At 48.6% G+C, this 24,965-nt stretch overlaps 2 protein-coding genes across 2 annotated transcripts; one reads left to right on the top strand and one right to left on the bottom strand.

Annotated features, from left to right (window-relative positions):
* Positions 1-213: 213 nt before the first annotated feature.
* SCP_0201710 (hypothetical protein) lies at positions 214-21,165 on the top strand (the record flags this gene model as incomplete). The annotated part of the gene is made up of 12 exons (XM_027754086.1): positions 214-576; positions 655-3,825; positions 6,931-8,272; positions 8,407-12,025; positions 19,642-19,752; positions 19,804-20,068; positions 20,124-20,224; positions 20,287-20,305; positions 20,377-20,553; positions 20,625-20,641; positions 20,704-20,973; positions 21,027-21,165. 12 exons carry the CDS (start codon positions 214-216, stop codon positions 21,163-21,165), a joined length of 9,594 nt encoding a protein of 3,197 aa, XP_027609887.1.
* A 1,421-nt stretch (positions 21,166-22,586) lies between these two features.
* On the bottom strand, positions 22,587-24,236 carry SCP_0201700 (hypothetical protein; the record flags this gene model as incomplete). The annotated part of the gene is made up of 4 exons (XM_027754085.1): positions 22,587-22,655; positions 22,707-23,917; positions 23,971-24,023; positions 24,100-24,236. The coding sequence occupies 4 exons, from the start codon at positions 24,234-24,236 to the stop codon at positions 22,587-22,589; spliced, it is 1,470 nt and encodes a 489-aa protein (XP_027609886.1).
* Positions 24,237-24,965: the final 729 nt, after the last annotated feature.

Below are 24,965 nucleotides of genomic sequence, written 5' to 3'. Positions count from 1 at the left end.
GGTGAGGCTCAGCATTGGTACGTTGCACAGAAGAAGAAGATCGGGCACGGCTTTACCTGGGCTGAGTTGTGAAAGGCTCTGACAGACAAGTTCGATACGCCGTTGCATGTTGAGACTCTGCGCAATGAGCTGTGTTCTGTTCCTTGGAAAGGGAACCTTACTCGATATGCTGCCGCTTTCCGCGACCTCGAGACTCAGATTCCTGAGGTTGACATGACATTTGGTGACCACTTGTCGAATTTTCTCAGCCGTCTTCCAGTCGAGTTTGTGAAGGACATCCGCCGCGACAAGCCAAAGAATGTCGAGGAGATATATTTTTCGGCGCGCGAGATCGAATGCCTCTCAAACCTTCATCATGTCCCTGCGCAGCATCAGAACAACACGAACAGTTTCTGCAAGAAGACGAAAGGGTTTACTCACCGTCTTTTTTCATCATCTTCGTCTTCTCCATCTGCCGCATCATCCTCACCTTCGGCTCCTCCTATGTCTTCGTCACCATCTACTGGTCCAGTTCCGATGGACCTTGATGCGATGGAACAGCCACCACCACTGAAGACGAAGGATCGGGTTAGCCATGTACGTTGCTTTAACTGCAATGGCCTTGGCCATTATAGCCAAAATTGTTGCTTACCTCGGAAATGTCGTCCTCCACAGGAGTTGAACCTCTTCGAGGGAAGTGAGCCCCCGCTGTTCACTGATTGCTGCAAGGAACCATTGGAGTTATCAGTGCTTGATCTATCCGATGATGCACCTGAACCTCATTTATTGCCCACCTATGCTGTCCAGCTCACTCCCAGTGTCAATGCGAAGCCTCTTCAGCTCGCGTTGGCCATTATTGATACTGGTGCCGCCTACTGCTATATCAAGCCGTCAGTTGTCAGAAGGGCTAATCTTACAATGTACCCTATGACGGCTCATTCTGTTCGCGGTGCGGGTGCCACTACCACGTCAGCTTGGGCTCATTTTGCCATCGAAATCGGGGGTTGGCAGAAGCCGATTTGTGCATTCATTTTGGACACCGATACACTGCGCTTCGACATGGTTATCGGCCAAGAATGGCTGCAGAAGTATAATGCGCAGCCTGATTGGGCTACGCGCTCTTGGTTCTTGATGGATCCGCATACTTGTCAGGTTGTACGGCTGCATGTCATGACTGTACAGCAGCCTCTTCCCCTGCCGTGCATCGCTGGAGCCGCTGCATCAAACCGTTGGGCTTCTCTTGTAGCTGCCCCATTGGAGTTGTACTCGTTAGCTGAAGAACCTGTAACTGAGTCTCCGCAGGAAACCTCTGGCCACAAATCCCCACTAGCGAAGATCAAATCATTTGGTGCGCGCTTGCATGCATGTATGAAGGCAAAGTTTCCATGGTTATTTCATACGAAGCTTGGTGCACCACCAGCAGGTCGATGTGAACATGTCATCAATGTGACTGGAACACGACCAATTCGTGTGCATGGGCATCCTTTATCGCCACCGGAGCACGAGGAGGTTCGAAAGTTGGTTGACGAAGGTCTGCGGGATGGAATTATTGAACCAAGCAAGTCTCCGTGGTCCGTGCCATTGATTCTCATTCGGAAGAAGGACGGGAAAATGTGGGTATGTGTTGATTTCCGTCAGCTTAATAACTTCACTGTACAGAATGCTTACCCTCTTCCTCGTATCGATGATTCCTATCAAAATCTTCGTGGCGTGCATTTCTTCACGACCCTTGACTTGCGATCCGGTTACTGGCAGATCCCACTCAGTGCTGCATCACGCCCGCTGACCGCGTTTGCTATGCATTTCGGCCACTATCAGTTTTGTGTTATGCCTCTCGGCCTCTGCAATGCACCTGTGACTTTCCAGAACTTTATGAACGACCTCCTTCGTTCGCATCTTGATCGCTGCGTAATGGTCTACCTTGATGACATCATCATCTACTCACCGAACCTTCCGCAGCATCTCGCTAATGTCGACTGGGTCCTCACCTGTCTTGATCACCAGGGTCTGATCCTACATGAGGACAAATGTCAGTGGGTTCAAACTGAGTTGACTTATCTTGGGCACATTGTTTCTATTGCTGGTGTCCGTCCGAATCCAGAGAAAGTCCAGGCCATCACTGAATGGCCACGTCCCGATAACGTTACTCATCTTCGCAGTTTCCTCAATCTTACTGGCTACTACCGCCGTTTCATGAAAGGGTTTGCGAAGATTGCTGGGCCGATGTATGATTTATTGAAGGGCAATCCCCGGAAGCGTGCTAAAATTAAATGGTCAGCCCCTTGCGAACAGGCTTTTGTCGCTTTGAAATTGCGACTTACCTCTGCTCCTCTTCTCAGTTACCCGTCACCTTGGCGTCTCTTCATTCTCGATGTTGATGCTTCGGGCCATGCTATTGGTGGTATCCTCCATCAATCGCAAAATGATTTTCCCAAGGGGGAGGGAGATCACTCATGCTTCGCGTTCAAGGAGTCTGATCTTCAGCCGATTGCTTTTGAATCATGTCGTATGACCCCGACTGAGCAGCGGTACTCCACGCAGGAGTGTGAAATGCTTGCGATTGATCACTGTTTGCAGAAATGGCGAAGCTACATTGAAGGCTCACCTGTTGTTGTGCATTCTGACCATGAATCTTTGAAGTACTTCTTGTCGCAGAAACATTTGGGTCGCCATCTTGCCCATTTCGCCGACAACATCGCACACTTTGATGTGTTAATCCAGTACCGCCCCGGTCATAATCAGCTTGCCGCTGATGCATTGTCCTGTCGTGATGGCCAAGCTGATGTTCCAGACTACGAGGCCTCTGGCCCATTGTTTGCGAACCCGATGGAGCCAGCAGTGGACTATGATAGGTCAGCGCTTTTCGAGACTTTGAAGAAATGGAGAGAAGACTTACTTCGAGATGCTAGTGCTGAGCCGAGTCGTCGCGGCTTCCTCGTCCGCGATGGTGCACTCTTTCACTCTGTTGACCAAGGTCAGGGTGAAGTCTTCTTGCCAGTTCCGGTGAACCTTGACGAGGCCTTGCGGGTCATTCGGGAGGTACACACTGACCTCGGACATCTCGGTGTTCGTGCGGTTGCGAAAGTATTGAAGTCGCACGTATGGCTGCCAATTGTCACTGAGTTAGTCGAATTCGTTATCCGTCGCTGCGATGCTTGCCAGTTCACGCAGTGCGAGGCTCCACCTGCCCAGCCGTTGCACCCACTTCCTCGTACGGATGCCTTTGATCATTGGGCTTTAGACTTTATAGGTCCCCTGGTGAAATCGAAAGAAGGAAATGAGTATATTCTTACCGCCATGGATCACAGCACTGATTTTGCCTATGCGACTGCAATTCCACGCCGTTCTCATATTGCTGTCATCGCATTGCTGCGCCGCCTTATCACGACCCATGGGAAGCCTTCCACCGTCCTCACGGATAATGGAGAGGAATTTCTGTTGTATCCTTTTCAGAATTATCTTCAGCGATTAGGAATTCAGCACTTACACACCTCGTCATACCATTCGCAGACGAATGGCCGCCTCGAGAAGTTTAACGATACGCTGGTACAGACATTGGCACGTTATACGGCTCCCAACCGACAGGACAAATGGGATCAATACTTATCAGATGCACTTCTTGCGCAGCACGCGCATGTCAGTCGGAGCCATGGCACGTCACCTTTCTTCCTTGTGTTTGGTCATCAGCCTCGTCTTCCGCACGAAACGACTTACGACCTTCTTCGGGCACCACCGACCGACGCGGAGATCGCAACATTGCAAAACCGTCATCTCGAGCATGTTCAGAACCTTGAGAGGTTCCGAACTGAGGCGAACACATGCGCCTTGCGCCGCTTGCAGGATGAGGTGTGCCGCTGTGAGGATACTTACCACGAACGCGCGCTCGGGATTAGCGATTATGTCCTTCGACATTCGGAGAACCCGATGAAACTCCATCTGTGCTGGGACGGACCCTTCATTGTTCACGATGTCACTGACCGGAACGTTTATCAGCTCCGCACACAAAACGGCTACATCCTTCGTACCTTGTACAATGCTGCCCGTTTGAAATGTTATCACCCGTCGAATCTGGATCCCGAGTTATGGTACTCCTCTGGCGACCTTCAGCATCACGACGCCCGAGCGCGAATGCAACGCCGACTCAACACCAGTCTCGGTCACGCTGGCACCTCTCGTGATGCCTAAAAAAATGGTGTCAGCTCTTTTGATGCATGACCTACCTTCTCTTATTGTCTTCTGTCTCCTTGGTTGTCAGTATTCATCGTTTATCTTGCCGGAGCAAGGTTCTTGTACGAGGGGATGGTGTTGGGCCCGACGACATGTTCAGTTTGGTCTTGTTGTGTCCCTTCCAAAAATGGTATGTCTCCATTTCATTTTGAGGAGATCTTGTACGACATATTCTCGACTCAGTTCCCCTATTCCTAGTCATACGATTTTGTCACTTCCTGACCCTCTGACAAGTCACCCACTACGTATGACAACTCATCCTTATTTCCATCGAGATTCTGACTCTACATAGCATCGATCCCACGGCTCGGCTTGTCTCTCGCTGACTACACTTATCTCTGTACTGACTCAGACCGATTGTACTGTATGAGTATTTAAGTAGGCCGAGAATGATGAATACACCAGAATTGTCTTGCCCCATTTCACAGTCTCACCGGTCTGAGCTCTGTAAGAAATAGGGCGATACCACACCCTTAACGCTTTCATGAAGAGTGATTTGTTGGCCGAGAGGCAACCTCCAGGCCAGGAGAGGGGTTCTTCCCCGTTCTGCGAGATGCCAGATGGACCCTTCCAGGCTAATTCAGATCTTCCACACTGTTGAGTATCGCCGCTGCGCATGCCATGTTAATGCCTTGTTCCAGTTCAAAGATTCTGCTGACTCATTTTTCCGCGCTCAAACCGATACGGATGTCATGTCACGTCAGGTTTTCTGCATGAATCATTGTCAAACAGCATAGAGTTGTGGCTCACCCCTGCAACTGGCGGACTTGCCACTGTGCCTCATGTGAGTACGTCAGGCTTGACTTCTTTTCCGAATGCCCAAGTTGCAATTAGTTCACAAACCTGTCAGGTCATCAAGCAGTACAAGGCTGATGTTGTCTGCATCATGTCATGTAGGCATTGTGAACATCATCGTTCCGTTGCTGTGGATGCAGACCTCTACTGCCATCTATCTATATGTGAGCCTCACGTAAGGTTCGTGCCCTCTTCGAAGCTGAGAAGATGATGTTACACATGTGCGAGGATGTTTTGTAATGATGGTGGCAATCCATTCATCAGAAGCCGCATGTTCTGATACTCACTGTTGATGCACTGGAAGCTGACACTCAGTAATACTATCTGCTCTCATGAGCATCGAACCCGGACTTCTCGGGCGGCAGATCAGATTCCAAGAAATAACGTAAAGAGGGGCATATTTTTATGCCCAATTTTCCTTGATTCTATCAAGTTCACAGGACTTCTTTTCTCTACTGTGCAACATCCTACTGATTGGTGCAATCCCGTTAGCCTGGGAGTGTTGCAACTGTTTCTCTTCGTATCGTCTTGTTGTTTCTGTGAGTAATCAACATTAAGGGAGTTCGTCAGCTGAAACTTCTGCTACTCACCAGGGCGCATACTCTACGACTCTACGATGAACATGCTTCAAGAAGCACCATCGTGGTCTCGCATTCCTTGGGGAACTACGATTGCGTACACGAGGTATGTAGCTCTTGGCTGATCTGTTGAGTACTTCAGTCAACTTTCCTCTCAAGGCCATTGCTAGGGTCCCAGCTGTTGGTTGATCAACTGAGCGTGTTCTTCGATGGGTGAATTTCCGCTGACAACGGTGTAATCATGACCTTTTGAATGCTGTACTTTAGCTTGGCAGACTGTTGCATGGGTTTCACTTTTACTACCTTATTGCCACCTCCAGAAGTAGAGTCGCGGCTAAGGGAAGCAATGATGCAACTTCGGTAAGTGTTTGTTACAACGCTCCCCACTTGTGGCGCGTCTTTTCTTTTTCTTTTCCTTGTTCCCTTTACGTTACCAGACCACGTGATCCAACACGTGACTCATTGGAGCGCAACCTCCGATTCTTTACCCAGATGTCCAGAACCCCTAGTCTAGGGTTACACCGGATCCAACTCCGGACCTTTTTCTTATCGCGCATGCAAGACGTGCATGTACGCCTCATCTTTACCTCGTTCTGATACACGACTCGTTATCCCCATTAGTACTGATTATCTCTCACGACCTTATTCAGCTTTCTCATACATATTACTTCCTCGCTGTTACCTTGCCCAGATATCGTTTCACCTTATCTAGCCAATGAACGATCTCGCATTACTGCGTAGTACTGCGGATACCTTTTGTATAAGTAGACGACCTTGTCGAGCTGGATCCCCATCTCGACCTGGTTACCATTAAACCAGCTTTTCACTTGCCTTTGACTGAGATCGACCGTCAGTAGCAGACAGCTACTACGAGTCACAAGAACGAACTCTGATCGACCTTCAGTGCGAGGACATCGCCAGAAGTGTCACTTGAACGGACTTGTGTCTTGGACTAAGACCTTGTCTCGCGACGACTCGACTAGACGCTCGTGTTTCGCTGCCGCGTAACATTAGGTCGAGATCTTATTACTCTCTGTGACTTCCTAGAGTCTAACAACGAACTACCGACCGGACCGAACCTTGAAGACTGAACGATACACCCGATTCGATTGCTAAAGCACCGTTTGAGATTACTCTGTAATCGAGGTAGCTGAAGGGATAGACTGATCACTCATCTTCGGAGAGGGGTCTGTCCGAGAGACCAATAGGCCGAGGAGGCTGAGGTAATCACTCGAGCAATCAGCAAATAGGTGTATCAGTTTGAAGACAGAAGACACTCTACGGGCTTGTTAGCCGACGACGAACGAACCCACTTAGTTAAGGACGGTGTGCAGTCTACGTGGCCACACAGAAGGATTTATCCACGCTGGATTTTAACTACATCAACCCGACCGCTCTTCCAGAGCAGTACCGCGAGCACCTCCCATCCCAAGCGGAGTGGAGCACAGAACGAAACGCACATTTCATAGGAGGAAGGCCTGTATTCATCAGGCCAGACAATCACAACTTCGACTACTCCCCAGAGGAATTTGAAAGGACACTTCCCCATAATCTTGGTGGAATAGTCCTCCAGCACATCGCAGACAGCGGTATAACAACCTCCTATCCAGGAGAAAGACCAGACGCCCCTTGGAACCCCCCTGCCCAGAATCCTATACCCCAACCGACTCTTGCACCAATCGTACCTGATTACATACCACCGATGGCTACAGTTACCATGGATGAAGGACGTCACCATGCTAGCCAGAAGGAACTTGGTTTTAGAAAACCCGAGATCTTCAACGGTTCAGACCGTTCGAAGCTTAGGGAATTTATAAACCAATGCAAGAACTACATGGCCGGAAATAGCCATGTCTACCAGGAGGACAATCAGAAGATCGCATTCGTGCTATCGCACATGCAAGGAGGAACAGCAGGATCATGGGCACAGAGCTTCATAGAAACGGAACTCACCAATGACGACTTCCTTTCTTATGGGAGTTGGAGAGACTTCATTGCGAGTGTGAACAAAGCATTTGGCGATGAAAATATTGAAGAAACCGCTCGTACCTTGCTGCGTAACATCAAGCAAGGAACTCGTACTGCGGACGACTACATTGCCGAATTCCGATCGCTTGAATCCAAGGCGAAACTAGAAGATGCCGGAAATATCGAGTATTTCAAGTGGGGGCTTAACGACCCACTCCGACAAAGGATATATGGGATGGAAAGCATGCCCAAGACACTTGACAAGTGGTACGAATACGCCTCGCGGTTTGATAACCAATGGAGATCTGCTCAGATCTTCAAACGAGGAGCCACTACGACGACACGAGGAAAGGGCCGATCTGTCCATCGTCCCTACTACTCGGCTTCTGCAAAGGATCCAAACGCGATGGATGTTGATCGTGTCAATATCTCGCGCTTATACCCAGACGAGCGACAGAAGAGAATGAAAGAAGGATTATGTTTCCTATGCGGAAAGAAGGGCCATATAGCCAACGACAGACAATTTCACCCCCAGTCTGGAAGTTTCACCCGTGCCAGAACGATACAGCCCGGGTTAGACACAGACACGATCACATGGATCAAGAAGATGCGAGAAGACCTCGCACAGAAGAAGGAGGTGTCGAAGGAAGAAACCAGAGAGGAACAGATCGCCTATGTGCGAAACGTCTTCAACGACATGACTGACGAAGAACGAACCCAATTGGGTTTTTGAGACGACGGCCACTAGTAATGCATGGACCGTCGCATCTTATCGTATCTCCCCTCGTTATTTGTAACACTAGCGGAAATTCAATCACTGTGAATATTTCGTTGGGAGAGAAGGAAGACGTTACAACAGAAGCCTTGATCGATTCCGGTGCGGCCGAAACGTTCATGAACATTCGTTTTGCGGAAGAAAACGATTTCATCAGATGGGAATTACCGAAACCGATTACAGTCATGAATGCAGATGGCACACCAAATCAAATGGGTACCATTACTCATTGCACCTGGAAGATGATGAAAATTGGAGGAAGGAAGACGCTTACTCGCTTCCTCTTGACCGGCATTGGCAAAGAAAACATACTTCTTGGCATGCCGTGGCTTAAACGCCTCAATCCAATGATCAACTGGGAAACCGGTGACTTTTGGTTTGGTAAAGAGGCCAAATGGCCACCGAAACTCACCGTCGAAGATGCACCAGATGAAGAAGTTTCGATTTTCAAGGAAGATGGACTCCCAGAGTTAATCACCACCGAAACTTCCCCTACCTCGTTTGGACATTCGGAATCTATCAGAGAAATCATGGCCGATAACACTGAGCGTGGCGAGTTACCCGCAGTGCGGAATGATACCGAACCAGATGACCTATCATCAGAATCCCCTATGGATCAGCTCGATGACGACGATCTAGTTATATCCTATATCGCAGGAGAGCCGGTCATTGGGATATTTGAACCCATCAGGAAGGAGTCACCTTTGACGAATGAAGAGACTGAAACCGCAGTCTTCACCATACGAAGAGGTCCCGCCATTGGAAGAATGACACACAGTACTCGATCCCCATTATTCTGTAATGCACAGAATACGGTCTTTTACAAATCATCCGGTAAATCACAAGAATTGGCACAACAGGCACACAAGGAAGCATCAGCTGTAGACAAACCCAAAACCGTCGAGGAGTTGGTCCCCAATTACCTCCACGATTTGAAGTCCGTCTTTGAAAAGAAAGCAGCTGAACGCTTTCCAGAAACCAGGCCTTGGGACCACGCCATTGACTTGAAACCCGATTTTATTCCACGCGACTGTAAAGTCTATCCGTTATCGCTCAAAGAACAAGGAGCGATGGATGACTTCCTGGAAGAAAATCTGCGAAAAGGATATATCCGACCGTCGAAGTCTCCCATGGCTTCACCGTTTTTCTTCGTAGGAAAGAAAGACGGAGCGCTACGTCCTTGTCAGGATTACCGATACCTGAATGAAGGGACGGTGAAGAATGCCTATCCTCTTCCGCTCATCTCTGACCTTATGGATCAATTCAAAGGCGCATCGATCTTTACGAAAATGGATTTACGCTCCGGATATAACAATGTCAGAATCAAAGATGGTGACCAATGGAAGGGCGCATTTAAGACAAATCGCGGACTTTTCGAACCTATGGTCATGTTCTTTGGACTCTGCAACTCCCCGGCGACTTTCCAAATGATGATGAACGCACTCTTCAAGGACATGATCGACGAGGGATGGATAGTCATTTACATGGATGATATCCTCATCTTCTCAAACGATTTGGAAGAACATCACGTTCGAACCCGACGCGTACTCCAACGACTCAAAGACAACGACTTATTCCTTAAACCGGAAAAGTGTTTCTTTGACGTTAAAGAAGTCGAATTCCTAGGCATGATCATTCGAGAAAACTACATTGGCATGGACCCTATCAAACTTAAAGGAATTGCGGAATGGCCTGAACCAAGCACGGTAAAAGGTGTTCGCTCTTTCCTAGGGTTTGGAAACTTCTATCGGAAGTTTATTGCCAACTTCTCGGATATTGCCAAACCATTGACAAATCTTACGCGCACTGCCGCTGGATCTCCACCTTTTGAATGGACAACAGAATGTCAGACAGCTTTCGACACATTGAAGCAACGATTTAGTACCGCCCCAGTACTGTTACTGCCTGACAAGGCAAAACCCTTTATTGTTGAATCCGACGCTTCCAAGTTTGCTACGGGTGCAGTTTTACGCCAAGCCGATATCAATGGAGAACTCCATCCTTGTGCCTACATTTCACAGACGCTCAATCCAGCTGAACGGAACTACGAAATCTACGACCGCGAACTCCTCGGAATTATTCGAGCCCTCACTGAATGGCGCCATTATCTTGAAGGCTCTCCCCATCCCGTCGAAGTTCGCAGTGATCACAAGAACCTCACGTACTTCCGTACAGCTCAGAAGTTAAACCGCCGACAGGCACGATGGAGTCTCAAATTATCACAATTTGATCTTCACCTCATCCATGTCCCTGGCACTCAGATGATCCAATCTGATGCGCTCTCTCATCGTAATGGACTCGATGACAGTGAAAGTGACAACGAAGATCGCATTCTTTTACCCAACGCACTATTCGTGCGATCCATTTCCCCAACACTATTCGACGAAATCAGGAATCACGCAGCAAAAGACCTCATTGTTCACGAAGCCCTCGAAGCGATTGCACACAAAGGGCCAGTCCCCATGAAATCATCGCTTTCCGACTGGGAAGTTCACGATGGTGTCATCCTCTACAAGGGAAAGATTTACGTCCCACCATCCGAAACTCTTCGTCGTGATCTCGTTCGACTACATCACGACTCCCCTGCCATGGGTCACCCTGGAAAGTTCAATACTCTTGAACTGTTACGTCGTGAATTCTGGTGGCCTGGCATGTATACATTTGTCTACAATTATGTTGAAGGCTGTGCCGCCTGTCAACAAATGAAACCGAATACTCATCCAACTCGTATTCCTTTGGAACCAATTCCCGCCGACCCACACGCATTACCATTTTCCTGTTGCACCACCGATTTTATTACCGACCTCCCCGTTTCCAACGGTTTTGATTCAATTATGGTCGTAGTAGACCATGACCTTACGAAGGGGGTGATTCTTACGCCCTGCCTCAAAACGATCACAGCCGAAGGAACGGCCAAGATTTTTCATGACAAAGTATACTCGCGATTTGGATTACCCGACCGAATCATCTCGGATAGAGGACCTCAATACGCATCCAAGGTCTTCCAAGAGTTAAATCGACTACTCCAGATCAGATCATCAATGAGCACAGCTTATCACCCTCAGACGGACGGAGAAACAGAGCGAGTCAACCAGGAGCTGGAAATCTATCTTCGACTCTATTGCGGAAACAACCCTGAAACATGGGCCGACCGCCTGCCAGACCTCGAGTTTTGTCATAACACAAGGGAACACTCGGCACGGAAGATGAGCCCATTCCGCATCATGATGGGATATGAACCACGGGGACTCCCTTCTGTATTTCCGACCACGAACATTCCATCGGTTGAATCCAGGCTTGACATGTTGCAGAAGATAAGACTAGAAGCACTAGCCATGCACGAGTTAGCCCGACAACAGATGGCGGACCGAGTCAGACAAGGATCACCGAAGTTTACACTAGGACAGAAGGTCTGGCTGGACTCGAGGAACCTGAAGGTCAATTACGCCTCGCGCAAGATAGCACCAAAGCGTGAGGGGCCATTCGAAATTGTCGAAGTCATCGGACCAGCCAACTATCGTCTCAAACTCCCGAAGACCTGGCGAGTTCATTCCGTATTCCACGCTGCCCTTCTATCTCCTTATCGCGAAAACGACATACATGGTCCGAATTACATGAACCCACCACCTGATGTCGTTGATAACGAAGAAGAGTACGAGGTCGAAGCCATCCTGAATCACAAGACGTACCGAGGTCATCTGAGGTACTTAGTTAAGTGGAAGGGATATTCTTCAGCAGAAAACTCGTGGGAACCTACCCACAATTTACAGAATGCCAAGCGAATCCTCGATGCATATAAAAGGACCAGGGGAATCCAGTAGAGGAGAAGAAACCCGGAATGACTACCACAACGGTTTTCCTCATCATCTTCCTAATCGTCCTCCACTGCACAACCCTCACCTTTCTTTGGATCATCCACCGAATCCTTATCAGACGACTTGTCGAACACACACTCTTCACGCGAGACAGCCCGCACGCTAACGGCTGGGGTGATCAAAACGATGCCTGGAACTGATCAGGCAGCTCTTATCTCTGTGGGAATACTCTTTATCGTCCAATGGATTTTCATCTATTTGATTATTACCCGGATCCACGACATTCTATTTCACATCACAGATAACTGCGATCCCCTTAACGACCGAAAGGTATAAAAGGGGGAGAAAACGACATATCATCAATGCCCACTTCCGCTATAGACGACCTTGTTCACAACATACTCGCTGAAGTCGCCTCCACAATTATGAGCATACCCGCATCACCCACGCTCGTCAATGGAGTACCCTCTCGAGCACAGACACCCTTTATCCGCACCTCATCGCCCTCACCTTCTATCGAACTCAGTCACGCATCGGACGAACAAGAATTTGCCACACGTCTGGTCTCGGCTATACGTGTTCCTGTCGACTTCACAGATATCCTCGTCGCCTTACGAAATCGCCCGCAAGATCGACAAGCGGTGGTTTCCATGCAACGAGCATTAGAAATGGTCGAGTGGATGCAGACGGCCAGACAAGAGCTCATCGCAGCAGAAGAAAGGACGAGTAGAGCCCGGACCAGAGTCGACCAAGTCTGGTCGTTGATGCGCAGTACGGTCACTCGTACAGCACAGGAGATTTGGAGGGAGCATGGGGACGAAGACATCGGACACATCCTCGGATACACTACTAATGGAATACCCGCATCCACCCCTCGCTCGTCGCCAGAGCCAATTCCCGTTCGACCTCGCCCTCCTCGTTCGCACGTACCCAGTGGACGACCTCCGTTATCCCAACCATCTTTCTCGACTGCATCCACTTCTTCGCATCGCAGTCATCCCTACAGGAATGGACGTATCCCCGAACAAGGATCACGAACCAGCCGGCGGACATGCTACAGATGTGGAGGAGATCATTATGTCCGCGACTGCCCCCGATGACGATGAAGATCACAATATTTCTTGTGGGACAAGAAACGTTAGACGGGAGCTGATGTTACAACGCTCCCCACTTGTGGCGCGTCTTTTCTTTTTCTTTTCCTTGTTCCCTTTACGTTACCAGACCACGTGATCCAACACGTGACTCATTGGAGCGCAACCTCCGATTCTTTACCCAGATGTCCAGAACCCCTAGTCTAGGGTTACACCGGATCCAACTCCGGACCTTTTTCTTATCGCGCATGCAAGACGTGCATGTACGCCTCATCTTTACCTCGTTCTGATACACGACTCGTTATCCCCATTAGTACTGATTATCTCTCACGACCTTATTCAGCTTTCTCATACATATTACTTCCTCGCTGTTACCTTGCCCAGATATCGTTTCACCTTATCTAGCCAATGAACGATCTCGCATTACTGCGTAGTACTGCGGATACCTTTTGTATAAGTAGACGACCTTGTCGAGCTGGATCCCCATCTCGACCTGGTTACCATTAAACCAGCTTTTCACTTGCCTTTGACTGAGATCGACCGTCAGTAGCAGACAGCTACTACGAGTCACAAGAACGAACTCTGATCGACCTTCAGTGCGAGGACATCGCCAGAAGTGTCACTTGAACGGACTTGTGTCTTGGACTAAGACCTTGTCTCGCGACGACTCGACTAGACGCTCGTGTTTCGCTGCCGCGTAACAGTGTTGTCCTACTCTACATGTAGGGCGCTGTAATATCTGATAAGGACATTTAAAGCTTTGTGTGTCCTATCATTGCATCGTCACTCGAGAGAGGGATCGATGATGCTCAGTTGCGTTCCTGGGTTTATTCTCCTGCTCAGAGCGTGGAAGATGTCCGTCAATGGGCCCAGCAAACTGTTATTTGTTCGGAGCCTATGGACACTGAGGAATTCATCGGGATCATCAGTCAGAGACGCCTCCCTTACATACTCACAGATGGCAGCAAGCAGATACTCTGGTGCTTCTTGCTGCAGATCCCTAAGGAAAAGGACACATTTGCTGTCTTCTTTCACGGCACGCATGCCTTGATGGATGCCCGGCCCACGATCAACGTATTATCGCTTCTCTTTGGATATATGTCAGTGACTACGGCCAAACATATTGACGAGCTCCAGTGGGGGACAGAGTGGACAAGACTACCAGTTGGCCCCATTACAGCAACTGGGGGGGGGGGCCGAGAAGGTTGGGATGTGCATGGATCTACGTTGCTAGACAAGGTAGCTCGGATCTATGCAAATCCAACTGTAAGTCTTTGTCGCATTCTTTCTTCAACTACTTCCTAAAAATAGGCTGCAAGCCTTCACACAGTCTTATATGTCAACGCCGAGAAGTACAGATAGTCGGAAAGGCCAACAGGGTTATGACTTCACTAGACAGTATTACGAGCATGCAAGTCCTTCAGCGATTGAAGACCATAGGATTCAGCACGACGCAGCTCTTTGAGGCTGCTCAAATTTCGGCGATCTTCACCCTCAATCCGGTGTCAGATGCGGAAGCTAGCACAGCGCATATCACGTTTCCACTCAGCATGTTCGTTGTTGCCTTTAAATCTGTTCATGTTTTGCTCATGTGCTATCTTTCGCGCTTAGAATTTCTCTGGCAAGATTCCTGACCCCTCCCCACAATGCGAAATCAAACTTCATCTCCTTAATGTGTCTGGTACTGATTGGCCTCCGCTATGAGGACCTCTTAGTATCCGACGAACTGAATGATCGAACATAACATCCAAACTACCTACCTCGCAGACCAGAAACCACTATTCGCGATCAATAAGCTGTGTTTTGGACACAGACTAACCACACCAAACCTGTAACTATGCTCCGTTGTTCTTGCCTTTGTTTAGCTGACTGAAATACATCCGAGGTTAACTCACGTGTGGACCATGCACTTGCAATTGACGGTGCAAATACAAGTTCGTTCTTCATTGCCATCCTGTCTATTTGTTGACATCGCCGAACATGTTCTCAGGCCACTGATATTTGGGATACGGCATATTTGCACACATATCTGGACAAGATCATTCGTCAAGCGTTGCTCATTCTGAATTAATGCTTCCTTGAATCGTTTCGTTCTGGATCATGTTGTCCAACTATGTCTTCGTTATATGCGCGTGCTCTCTACAGTCTGTATGATGCTGTACTCATTAGTTATCGTCATCTCTAGAGGACTTCTTGAATGCTATGTCACGTTCAGCTCCATTTCACCGGGTCTGTCAATACACTGTATACAACGTAGCGTGACAAGGAGGAACAATGCTGGGGTGGAACTTGAAGTGAACACAACACTCGGCCATCCTTGATTCAGTGCCCTTTCGTGGATGTGCCACTCATGTATTGCGTCAGTATACCAGCAGGGGAGCTTATGATTTGGGTGAAAAGCAACTACCTCGACGAGCGCACTACATCTCATACTTAACCAATATCACTTAGCATATGTGCAATAGCTTAGATGTCAGATAGTTACATAAGATATGAACATAAGATCAGACAGCAAAACACTGTCATGGAACAATAAATATATAGACGCAATGCGGTCTGTGACCCTAACAATTATGATGGTCCATATGTTCAATCTCTAAGCGATTCATTCTCTAACATGCGACACAGTGTGAATTTATCTATTTTCCCGTTACTGAGAACGATGTCAATAACGAATATTGTCAAGGGTATGCAGCATACCTTGTCAGAGGGAAATTCGATACACCCCTATATTTGACAGGGACAGCATAATAGGGCTGGATCTGCGCTGTTGCATGTTGCACATCATCAGGGCTGACATACTCCGGGCTAAAGAAGCCCCACAAATCCCCACCAATGAGCAGAGCACATGCAGATGTAACTCCAGAACAAGTGCGCATAGCCGCTGTCACACCATCGAGCTCCACACAGAAACCCTGCGCATTCATTAGAAATTATGGATATTCGCTCCACAAGCTTGCCAACCTTGACTTTGACTTGTTCGTCAACCCGACCTAGGTGTTCTATATTCCCATCGGCTCTCCACTGCCCTATATCACCCATATTATACATCATGCCACTGATAATGTGATGCTTAGCTGGGCACATACTGTCATGAACTGCGCGATGACAACTTACCCTCGGACACAAAATGGATCTTTCACAAATTTACTGTGATTGAGATCAGGTCGATTGAGATAGCCTTGACAGACACCTAGGCCTCCTGCCCACATTAATCCAGGGACACCAACTGGAAGAGGGCACATATCCTCACCCAGAATGTGGACAGAGTTATTAGGAGTCGGCCTTCCAATAGATATCGCGGTTCCTGGAATATGTCGCGACATGGTGTTGACAATCGTAACCTAGCACCACAAACCTCAGTGACCAGTGGGGGAGGGGCTTAAAGGTTCATACCTCTGTGGGTCCGCAAGAGTTGTAAAATGTAGCTTGCTTCACCCAGCTGTCTGCCAGTGCTTGTGGGCAAGGTTCTTCAGCAGTCGCAACAACTCAGATGTTAGGAAAATCGCACGAATGATGTTGAGAAAGAATAGTGGGCGTGCATATAACCACGTGTACCATGTCCAGGACTTTCAACCAATCTGCACAGCGAGGACCACGAAGATATAGTGTCCCGCCATTCATCAAACACCCGAGAGTTTCCCACGCACACATGTCGAATGCAACATACAGAAGTTGTGCGACCCGAACGCCAGGAGCAATGCCAAGGTTCCTCGGAGAAAGACAGAGTACTGTCCAGTACATGACTTCAGTGTAATGAGACTCTATATTTTGTAACTTACAGTTGGTAACATTCAGGTGGCTGACTGCAACACCCTTAGGCTTTTCGGTGGTCCCTGCAAAGACATAATCAGAAAGAGAGAAGACGTCAAACTCATCTATGGGATGGTACCAGATGTGTAGATGACGTATGCACCATCTGACGACTGAATATCGTCCACAAAGCTGTCAGAAAGAGAGGAATAGACATATTCCGGCTCATAAATGATGTTCTCCAGACAGGCCAAGGACATATGAATATCCTTCGTGCGAGCGAGAAATTTTCGGGAAATTAAGATAAAGGCAGGCTATGCATCCTCTAGGACGGACATAAGTGTGTTATCTGTAATGATTTCTCCATCTAGAGGAACATATGCCGCGCCTGCACGCAACACAGCGATAACCCCAATGACTTGAGGAATAGAACGATGCACCAAAAGACAGACACGGCTACCGCGCTGAACTCCGTTAGAATGCAAGAACTTTGCTACACACATGGAGAACGAATCCAATGCCCCATAGGTGAGTGACAGACCCAGATGATCGACTACAGCCGGTTGCTGAGGGCGCATGGAAGCATGAGCGAGGTAGGCATGATGGATGCATCCGTACGGAACCAAAATGTTGACTGCAGCACTGAGATCAGATTCTGATGAAGCGGGCGCAGTCGGAATTGGCTGTGCTGGTCGGAGAGTCAGTGCAGAGATGTCGTGATAGTGATGAGAAGGTAGTGTGAAAATGGAAAGCCATAACACCTGGAAATATTGGAATAACTCCAGGAGGCCACAGAAATCATGAGCACTAGCAATCATGGTGGGGATTGCTAAGTTCTGGGTAGATACTAAGACTTAGAAGTTGAATATCAGGGAACTGTTGGATGCACCGCCGGAAGAAACTCACTTATAAGTGTTCCAAGGATCAACAGTCTGCTGCAGCTGAGAACATAAATGGTACGTCGACTTCTCTGCTGCATTCCGAACAATCGTGTCAAGTCGCATCGCTCGGGGATGGAAGGGTGTGTGGATGAATCTGTTACAGCGAAGTTTATCACCCAGAGCGGCTCTGTACATGTATGCCTACTTCATCAGATAGAGCAGAAGATGCGAGTCCGCATACCCATGCCATGAGGTCTGATTTCATGGATGTGATGGACCACCACGAAGATATTGTTGATCGAGTACAGTACCATCGTGATCGGGCAGACCCCGGAAGTCACATGCGCACCGAGTGAACACAAATTGCAGGGCCTGCGAGACAGCTGGTTGATTTTCCGTAACACCCTTTAGAGAAAGTTTTCTAGAGTTCGCCTGTACCAAGAGGGGGGCAAGATCAGAATTTCTGACCCTGACCTCCGGCTAGCTTTGATGCTTACCTGGCTCCTTACCACTTCCTCCGATGCATGATCAGACTACATACACTTTGACAAGGCCGGTGGGGAGGCGGCGTAGCCGCCGCCTCAGAAGCGCCCAAAATTAATTTCCTTTATAAGGTTAGACACCCACGTTAGGCCTGAGGATAAACGCAGACCGCGGAGGCAAAAAATGTGGTGAACGCACACAAGGCACCTCACACGACAGGCAATGGTGGCTCATCACCAGCCACAACAGGCAGATAGCAGAGAGGGAATTGTCTTAAAAGCACCTTTCTGAGCTTCTTGGTGTGCACTCGACAGATAGTTTTTCCGGCAACAGGACACGTTCGGCCTGAGACGCCAGCACAGGCCATACATGGAAGGTGATTGGAGTGGTACAAATGTCCTCCGAGTGACAAGTCATTGCAGTTAATCTTTTGTCCACCGGTACAGCGCGATGGACAGTTGATGTTCATTGAGACAATTACATCTCTCCAATTCACCTTCATAGATAGGTTTTCCGAGGCCATTGCCCGTCGTGTCAGTTCTCTTCTTTCTGATCAGGTGGAATGATTGTTCTGATTATTCTGGTTCAGGTACCATTCTATTCCACCGAGCACGCAAGGTTACGTTTGCCCAGTCACCACTTACAATGCATGGTGATTTCTCCGTCAGACAAGTTCGGTCTGTCAGCAAATCTGGTAGGAGGTATTTCGCACAGGCAGTGCCATGGGCAGCGCTTGTTCAGCATTCATATCTACTAGCACTAGCGAGCGGTGCTGACATTAGCTCACAGTGTCCCCTCACCATATGCTGAGCCTCCTTCCTTTGATCTGTGCGCTCTTAATTGCAGCACAGTGCTTGATATCTTTTGGTAGATCCTGCAAACGACGTTTACCTCCTGGTCCCCGTGGCGTACCCATCCTCAGTAACCTGTCAGATATAATGGATACCCTATGGTTGCACTTTGATGGTTTGAAAAAGGAATATGGTATGACAATACTTCATGCTGCTGAATTATTTGTGATGGATGCCTGGTAGGACCACTCATATATATCAATGTTTTGGGTCAACATTTACTTGTTTTAAATAACCATCAAGTCACTGCAGACCTCCTCGATAGACGCGCCCACATATACTCAGATCGACCTCGTAGCATTGTGGCTTCGGATATTCTAACAGGTGGACTACTGTTTGTTTTAGCACAATATGGGCCTCCGTCAGTCGCTAGCCTCGTTATACCATCTGCAATCATAATTGATTGAATTAATACAGTTGGCTTAGAATGCGCAAGCTTGCTCAGACCGGACTTCGCGTTGCTACTCCGCAATTGTGACACACAGATGACAGAGGCGCTCGTCCTTGTCAAGGCTATAATGCATAAGCCCGACGACTGGCTTGCGCATACACGAGAGTAGGTTCCATATGCTTGTCATTCATTCTGATTTAATTTTAGCCCATTTAGGTCCATATCACTGTTACAGTTCTCAATGGTGTACGGCTTATCTTCCGAGAAGCGGAGGTTGGAGGCCCTTGCTGCCTTGCCCCGAATCAACAGTTTCGTGGACCGACTTGTCCATGCGGCTTATCCTGGCGCTCATCTCGTGGAATTCTTTCCTATATTACACCATCTTCCAAATCGAATAGCCAAGTGGAAGCGTGACACAGAGTATTGGTTTGAAGAAGACTCCAATATGTTCGAATCTTTGTACTGCAACACCGAACCTACGGTCAGTTTGTTTGGACTGTCTTCAGTCTCGTCCCTTCCCAATATCTCCATAATAGGGGGATGGTACAAGGGACAACCTTGTGAATGCATTTCTGTCTGAAAGGGATCAGCATAACTGTAACCCCAGAGAGGCAGCATGGCTTGCTGGGACCTTGTAGTGCGTCACAACTTTTTCTTGCAGATCTGAGTTGACTGTACCACCTCTTTGATCCCTCTTAGTGCTGCTGGAACTGAAACGGTAAAGAGCTTATTTTCATGTACATGATTAATTCTCACTATATCTGGCACTCCAACTGGTGAATGTCGCAGACAATGAGTGTCTTATCATGGTTCATTCTCGTGATGATTGCATACCCCGACGTGCAAGCAAAGGCACATGCAGAGCTCAACACAGTTGTTGGGTGTTCTCATTCGCCCTGTTTTGCAGACTGCAGTGACCTGCTATACATTCGTGCAATCGTCAAGGAAGCTCTCTGCTGGCAACCAGTGAGTCCCTTGGGTACGCTTCGCCAATTCTCAGTAACTGGCATCACGTCTTACACTATGAATCCTTCCAGGTAGCCCTCACTGCTCGGTTGAGGCAAAACGTTCAAGGAACATATTATCTTGCCTGTTGTTGACCGGCGCTACTCGTAGGATGACTGGTATGGCGACTACTACATCCCGAAAGGGACTATTTGCATTCCAAACATTTGGTTCGTCCCAATTATACTTTATCCCCTTTGCCGTTGTGACAGGCAAGTTTATTTTCGACCTCGCAAGGTCTATGAACAGGGATCCCGACGTCTATGGTTCTGACGCTCATGAATTCAATCCAGACCGCCATTTGAGCGAAGACGGCGGCATCGGCAGAGCTCTCTCCAATACTAAACAAGAGGGCCATTCAAGCTATGGTTTCGGGAAAAGGTGAGTGTAACCCCCCTCGTACCTGTTCCACCTCCGGACCGAGTGTGGCACAGATTTTGCGTGGGCAGGCACGTGACGAATGACTCCCTTTTCATTAACATCGCCCTCATTCTCTGGGCATTCGAGATCTGCAGCGTCGATGACAATAAGCCCTCGTGTGCAGACTTCATCAATACTGGCCTTGTCATGTGAGTTAGCCTCGTTGCTCGTGGTGTTGCCTGCTATTCATCGCCTCCGTGTTCATCAGACGACTGGCACCTTTCAAATGCACCTTCAAGCCTCATTTTCCTGAGATGCCTGGTATCCTGGAAAATATACAAGTGTTATGCGCTGGTTCCGGTGACAACTACTAGATGTAAAGTAACTGTCAGTCACTGCATTATGTTTCTTATATTGTCACTTCCGTTGATGTCCACATCGATGGATGTGTATCCACTAGTAGGACCAGCGTGCAGACATTGTTTATTCGACTGAAGAGTATGATTATGTATCGTTACGCTTCACATTACCGCCCAATGATTATGGTAATGATCCATTACAACCATCACCAGGTAGAATGTGCATCGTTCAGGTGGTCCTGGGTCCTACGAACTAGCCATCAAGACAACAACAACCGGAAAATAACACATATACGAAGTCCTCCACATCAGCCGGTTGCTCATTCAACACTTACACGTGCCCGTGGATCTCCATGTAATCCCTTAGGGTGTTGTACCATACCTTCACACTCACCTCGCTCCTGACGAGCTCCAGTACATCGAAGACGTTACTCATCAGGTTCACGTTGCCGCAGCGCGAACAGTCACTCGGTCAGCCTTAGGACCATCTCCTTCTGTGAAAGTCGGAGCACACCTGTGGACGTGAGCTGCTGCGGGATCGAGGTGGTGTTCTGGTAGGACAAGATGCGGTGTGCATGAGTCTTGTAATGTTCCAGAAGCGTGGATTGAGCAAAATGCATGTGCGACGGAGAGTTGTGAGTGGATCTTGAATAAATGGAAGTCCCTGAACAGAGGATCTCTCGGCTGAGCTGTAAAATCATCTTGACATCACCTTGAAGACATTGGGTAAAGACAAGAGGCTGGTGCGGATGATATCAGTATAACGTAAGAAGAGTCGAGGAAGGTCGTCATGCGTAGTTGTGCCAATCTTTTATACTTTGGCCTAGCCAAGTTCTGTTTTACTTGCAAAGGACCTGGACACGACCGAATCTGAACTTCTGACAGTTGAATGTATGACACGGTCACGTGGTCATTCCTGGTAGTCTGGTACATTTGGCAACTCTACGAAGAAACGCATTGCGGATCGGCTTCTCTCATTAGACTCCAACCACCATAAGGAGCTCGTTGAGATATATATGACCTGACACTGCCTGCTGCTGACTCGGAGTGGACATGGAAGTAGAGAGATGATGCTTAAGTCGACGGCTGCAATTGCACATGGACAATATTGTGGACCACTTTGGATGCTCAAGCCACCAGTCGCCAATCTGCCTGTAGCACATCCTGCCAGTCATACCTTTCCTCAATACTTCCAGAGTTCTCGCCGATGACCAACCCTCCGAAGGACACCTCTGTGCCATGCTCCTCCAACGGTTCTACCACTAGCTGGTCTTCCTATGATACAACACGTCCGACGTTGAGAAGCATCTCAGGTGTGAAGGTGTTGGGGTTGATCCCAAGTGCCTGCACAAGTAAATGAGGGGATAATGGAATGTTAGAACCACGGCAACATACCTTCCATGCAACTTTACACCCTACTTGCAGTTGCGCTGGAGCAGTAATTTTTGTCAGTGCACTCCATCGCCCCTCGACAATGCCTCGATCAAACGAAGGCGACAACTGAGATTCCGCTACAGAGTCGCAACCAGCAGAAGCACCCATCGTATCAGCACTGAGTGCCTCATCAGGCTCATCGTATGGCAGGTAGCTGTCCTCCATGGTAGCATCCTTCTCCCACGCTTTCACCTTGCTTTGCTTCTTCCTTTTCTTAGCAGGCAAGCCCTCCTCGACGTCGATGCTCGTGATAAACATGTTTGGAGGCAGCTGCCTGCGTTCCTCTTTCTCCGACGGTGGGACCAAACGCATAAAGCTAGTCGAGCGGATCACATCTGCGACCTCGTTGCCTTGCGCACGAAAGAATGGAAGTGCATCCCACGCAGCCCCAACGTCCATGCGAGCTGTATCTGTGGACACCTCTTCTGGAGAAGAGAAAACTATTTTGGCAGGTACGCCGAAAGCCAACGCATTCTTGAAACCTTTGCGCTTGTTTTTATTCTGCAGGCTCGCCATCATGAATGCTGGAGCAGTATCAGCTTCATTAGACGGAGTGACAGGCTGCTCTTCCTCTATCCGTGGTAGGTTTGTTGTCTCGCATTGCGACGGGACGAGAGAGTGGACCTCAGAGCCCAGTGGAATCATGTTGACGCTAGCAGGTTCCGCCGTCGCCGCTAGACGTTCGTACATCCGCTTGCAGTGGCGTCGGATGTTGCGATTGTGCATCCCAGGCTTTCCCTCTCCTGGTGGTACATGAGGTGTTTCAGTTCTCCTTATGACATGTGAGACTGGAGTTCGCGTGTAGCTGGAAAAAATTGCTGACTGGTTCAACTTATTCGTGGCTGGCGCTGACCTTTTAGCAGGTGTTCCGACCTTGGCTTTCGTGACGGCCAACATGCCAGCGTGAGCGGACGCAGAGGACGAAGATGAAGAGTTGTCTGAACTGTCTGAATCAGAGTCCGACGAGCTGGAGTCAGATTTGGGTTTGGACTCTGGTTCTGATTCTGATTTGGAGGAAGAAGTCGACTCCGAATCTGAGGTCAACGAAGCATCGGCATGTATAGCCGCATGTTTCGTTGAGACATTTAGCTGCAGTTTTCGAGATGCGGCTCGGGGCACCAGAGGCAGTGGTGTAGTGTCGCTCGGGTGCTTTGACCGCTTCCGAACGGGACCTGCTTCTGCAGCCATATGAGGGAAGAAAAGGAATAATGCAATTACCACATACCATCCGTAGATGCCTTACGCTTGTGGGAGGATACCACTGGGATGTGTCGGACACTGTTAACCGTGGAAAAGAGGACTATGAGAGCCTTCGATCGGCGATAGCAAGCAACAGACCAGTGTCAGAACTTACACGATGAGGTCCCCATCTCTAACTACATCTACCGGACTGGAGTCGAGAAGCTCAAAGTCTTCCAAGACGAGAACGATGTCTTGTGCACGAACGCGGCCATGGAAGGGTTGGAGCTCAGAGCAAAGCCTAGCTTTCATTTCCAAAACTGATGAGGTAGAGTGTACGCTGTACCATGCCTTCACGGTTGGCAATGGTGCAACACTTTCAATCTTTACGCGCATACTGCTCGAGATCTGAGGCCTGAGGAAGGACGAAGACTGTGACAGAGACTCGACTGCAAGCCAAGCCACCGAGAGTATACATGTGTGACCGACAAAGGCAATTCTTTCCCACAGAGTGCACCGTACTACAATGATCTCGATTTCCAGTCGTTTGCATCCTCATTCACAGTGGTGTGGCATGAAGAACATTTGCGATATGAGTTCGCAGTTTGTTTGACAACTCCCGCATGTCTTCAGTTTTTTGCTGCCGCTTGAGGGTTCGCTTCATTCATGGTGCATGGAGACTGGACCGCAGTGATGATAGCAGACTCAATTGTGACTTCACAGGCATGCTCCTCCTATTGACGTTACTCAGTATGACGTACTTTAAGATACTAAAACCCAGTGAGCAGTCGGTCAAATCAGGAGCTGAATACGTCTACCATTTCCTTCTCATGAGGTGCTCGACGAGCGCTATTATTTTTCTGTACGTACACATAGAACACGAGATCGAAGGATGTGTGCACCCGGAGCCACGGCGAAGCATGGTACCACTGTGGTGAGTCTCAGTAAAAACCGAAAGTCTCATAATGTCATATGTAATCATGTATAGTCTTATTTAGTCAAACGGCAGACATGTCATAGTCTACTGCTAGTCATCAAAAC

Source organism: Sparassis crispa, assembly GCF_003851025.1.
Source record: "Sparassis crispa DNA, contig_000001F, whole genome shotgun sequence".
NCBI lineage: Eukaryota > Fungi > Basidiomycota > Agaricomycetes > Polyporales > Sparassidaceae > Sparassis > Sparassis crispa.
Note: the sequence above shows the minus strand (reverse complement) of the source record. Positions and strands in the feature narration are given on the sequence as shown.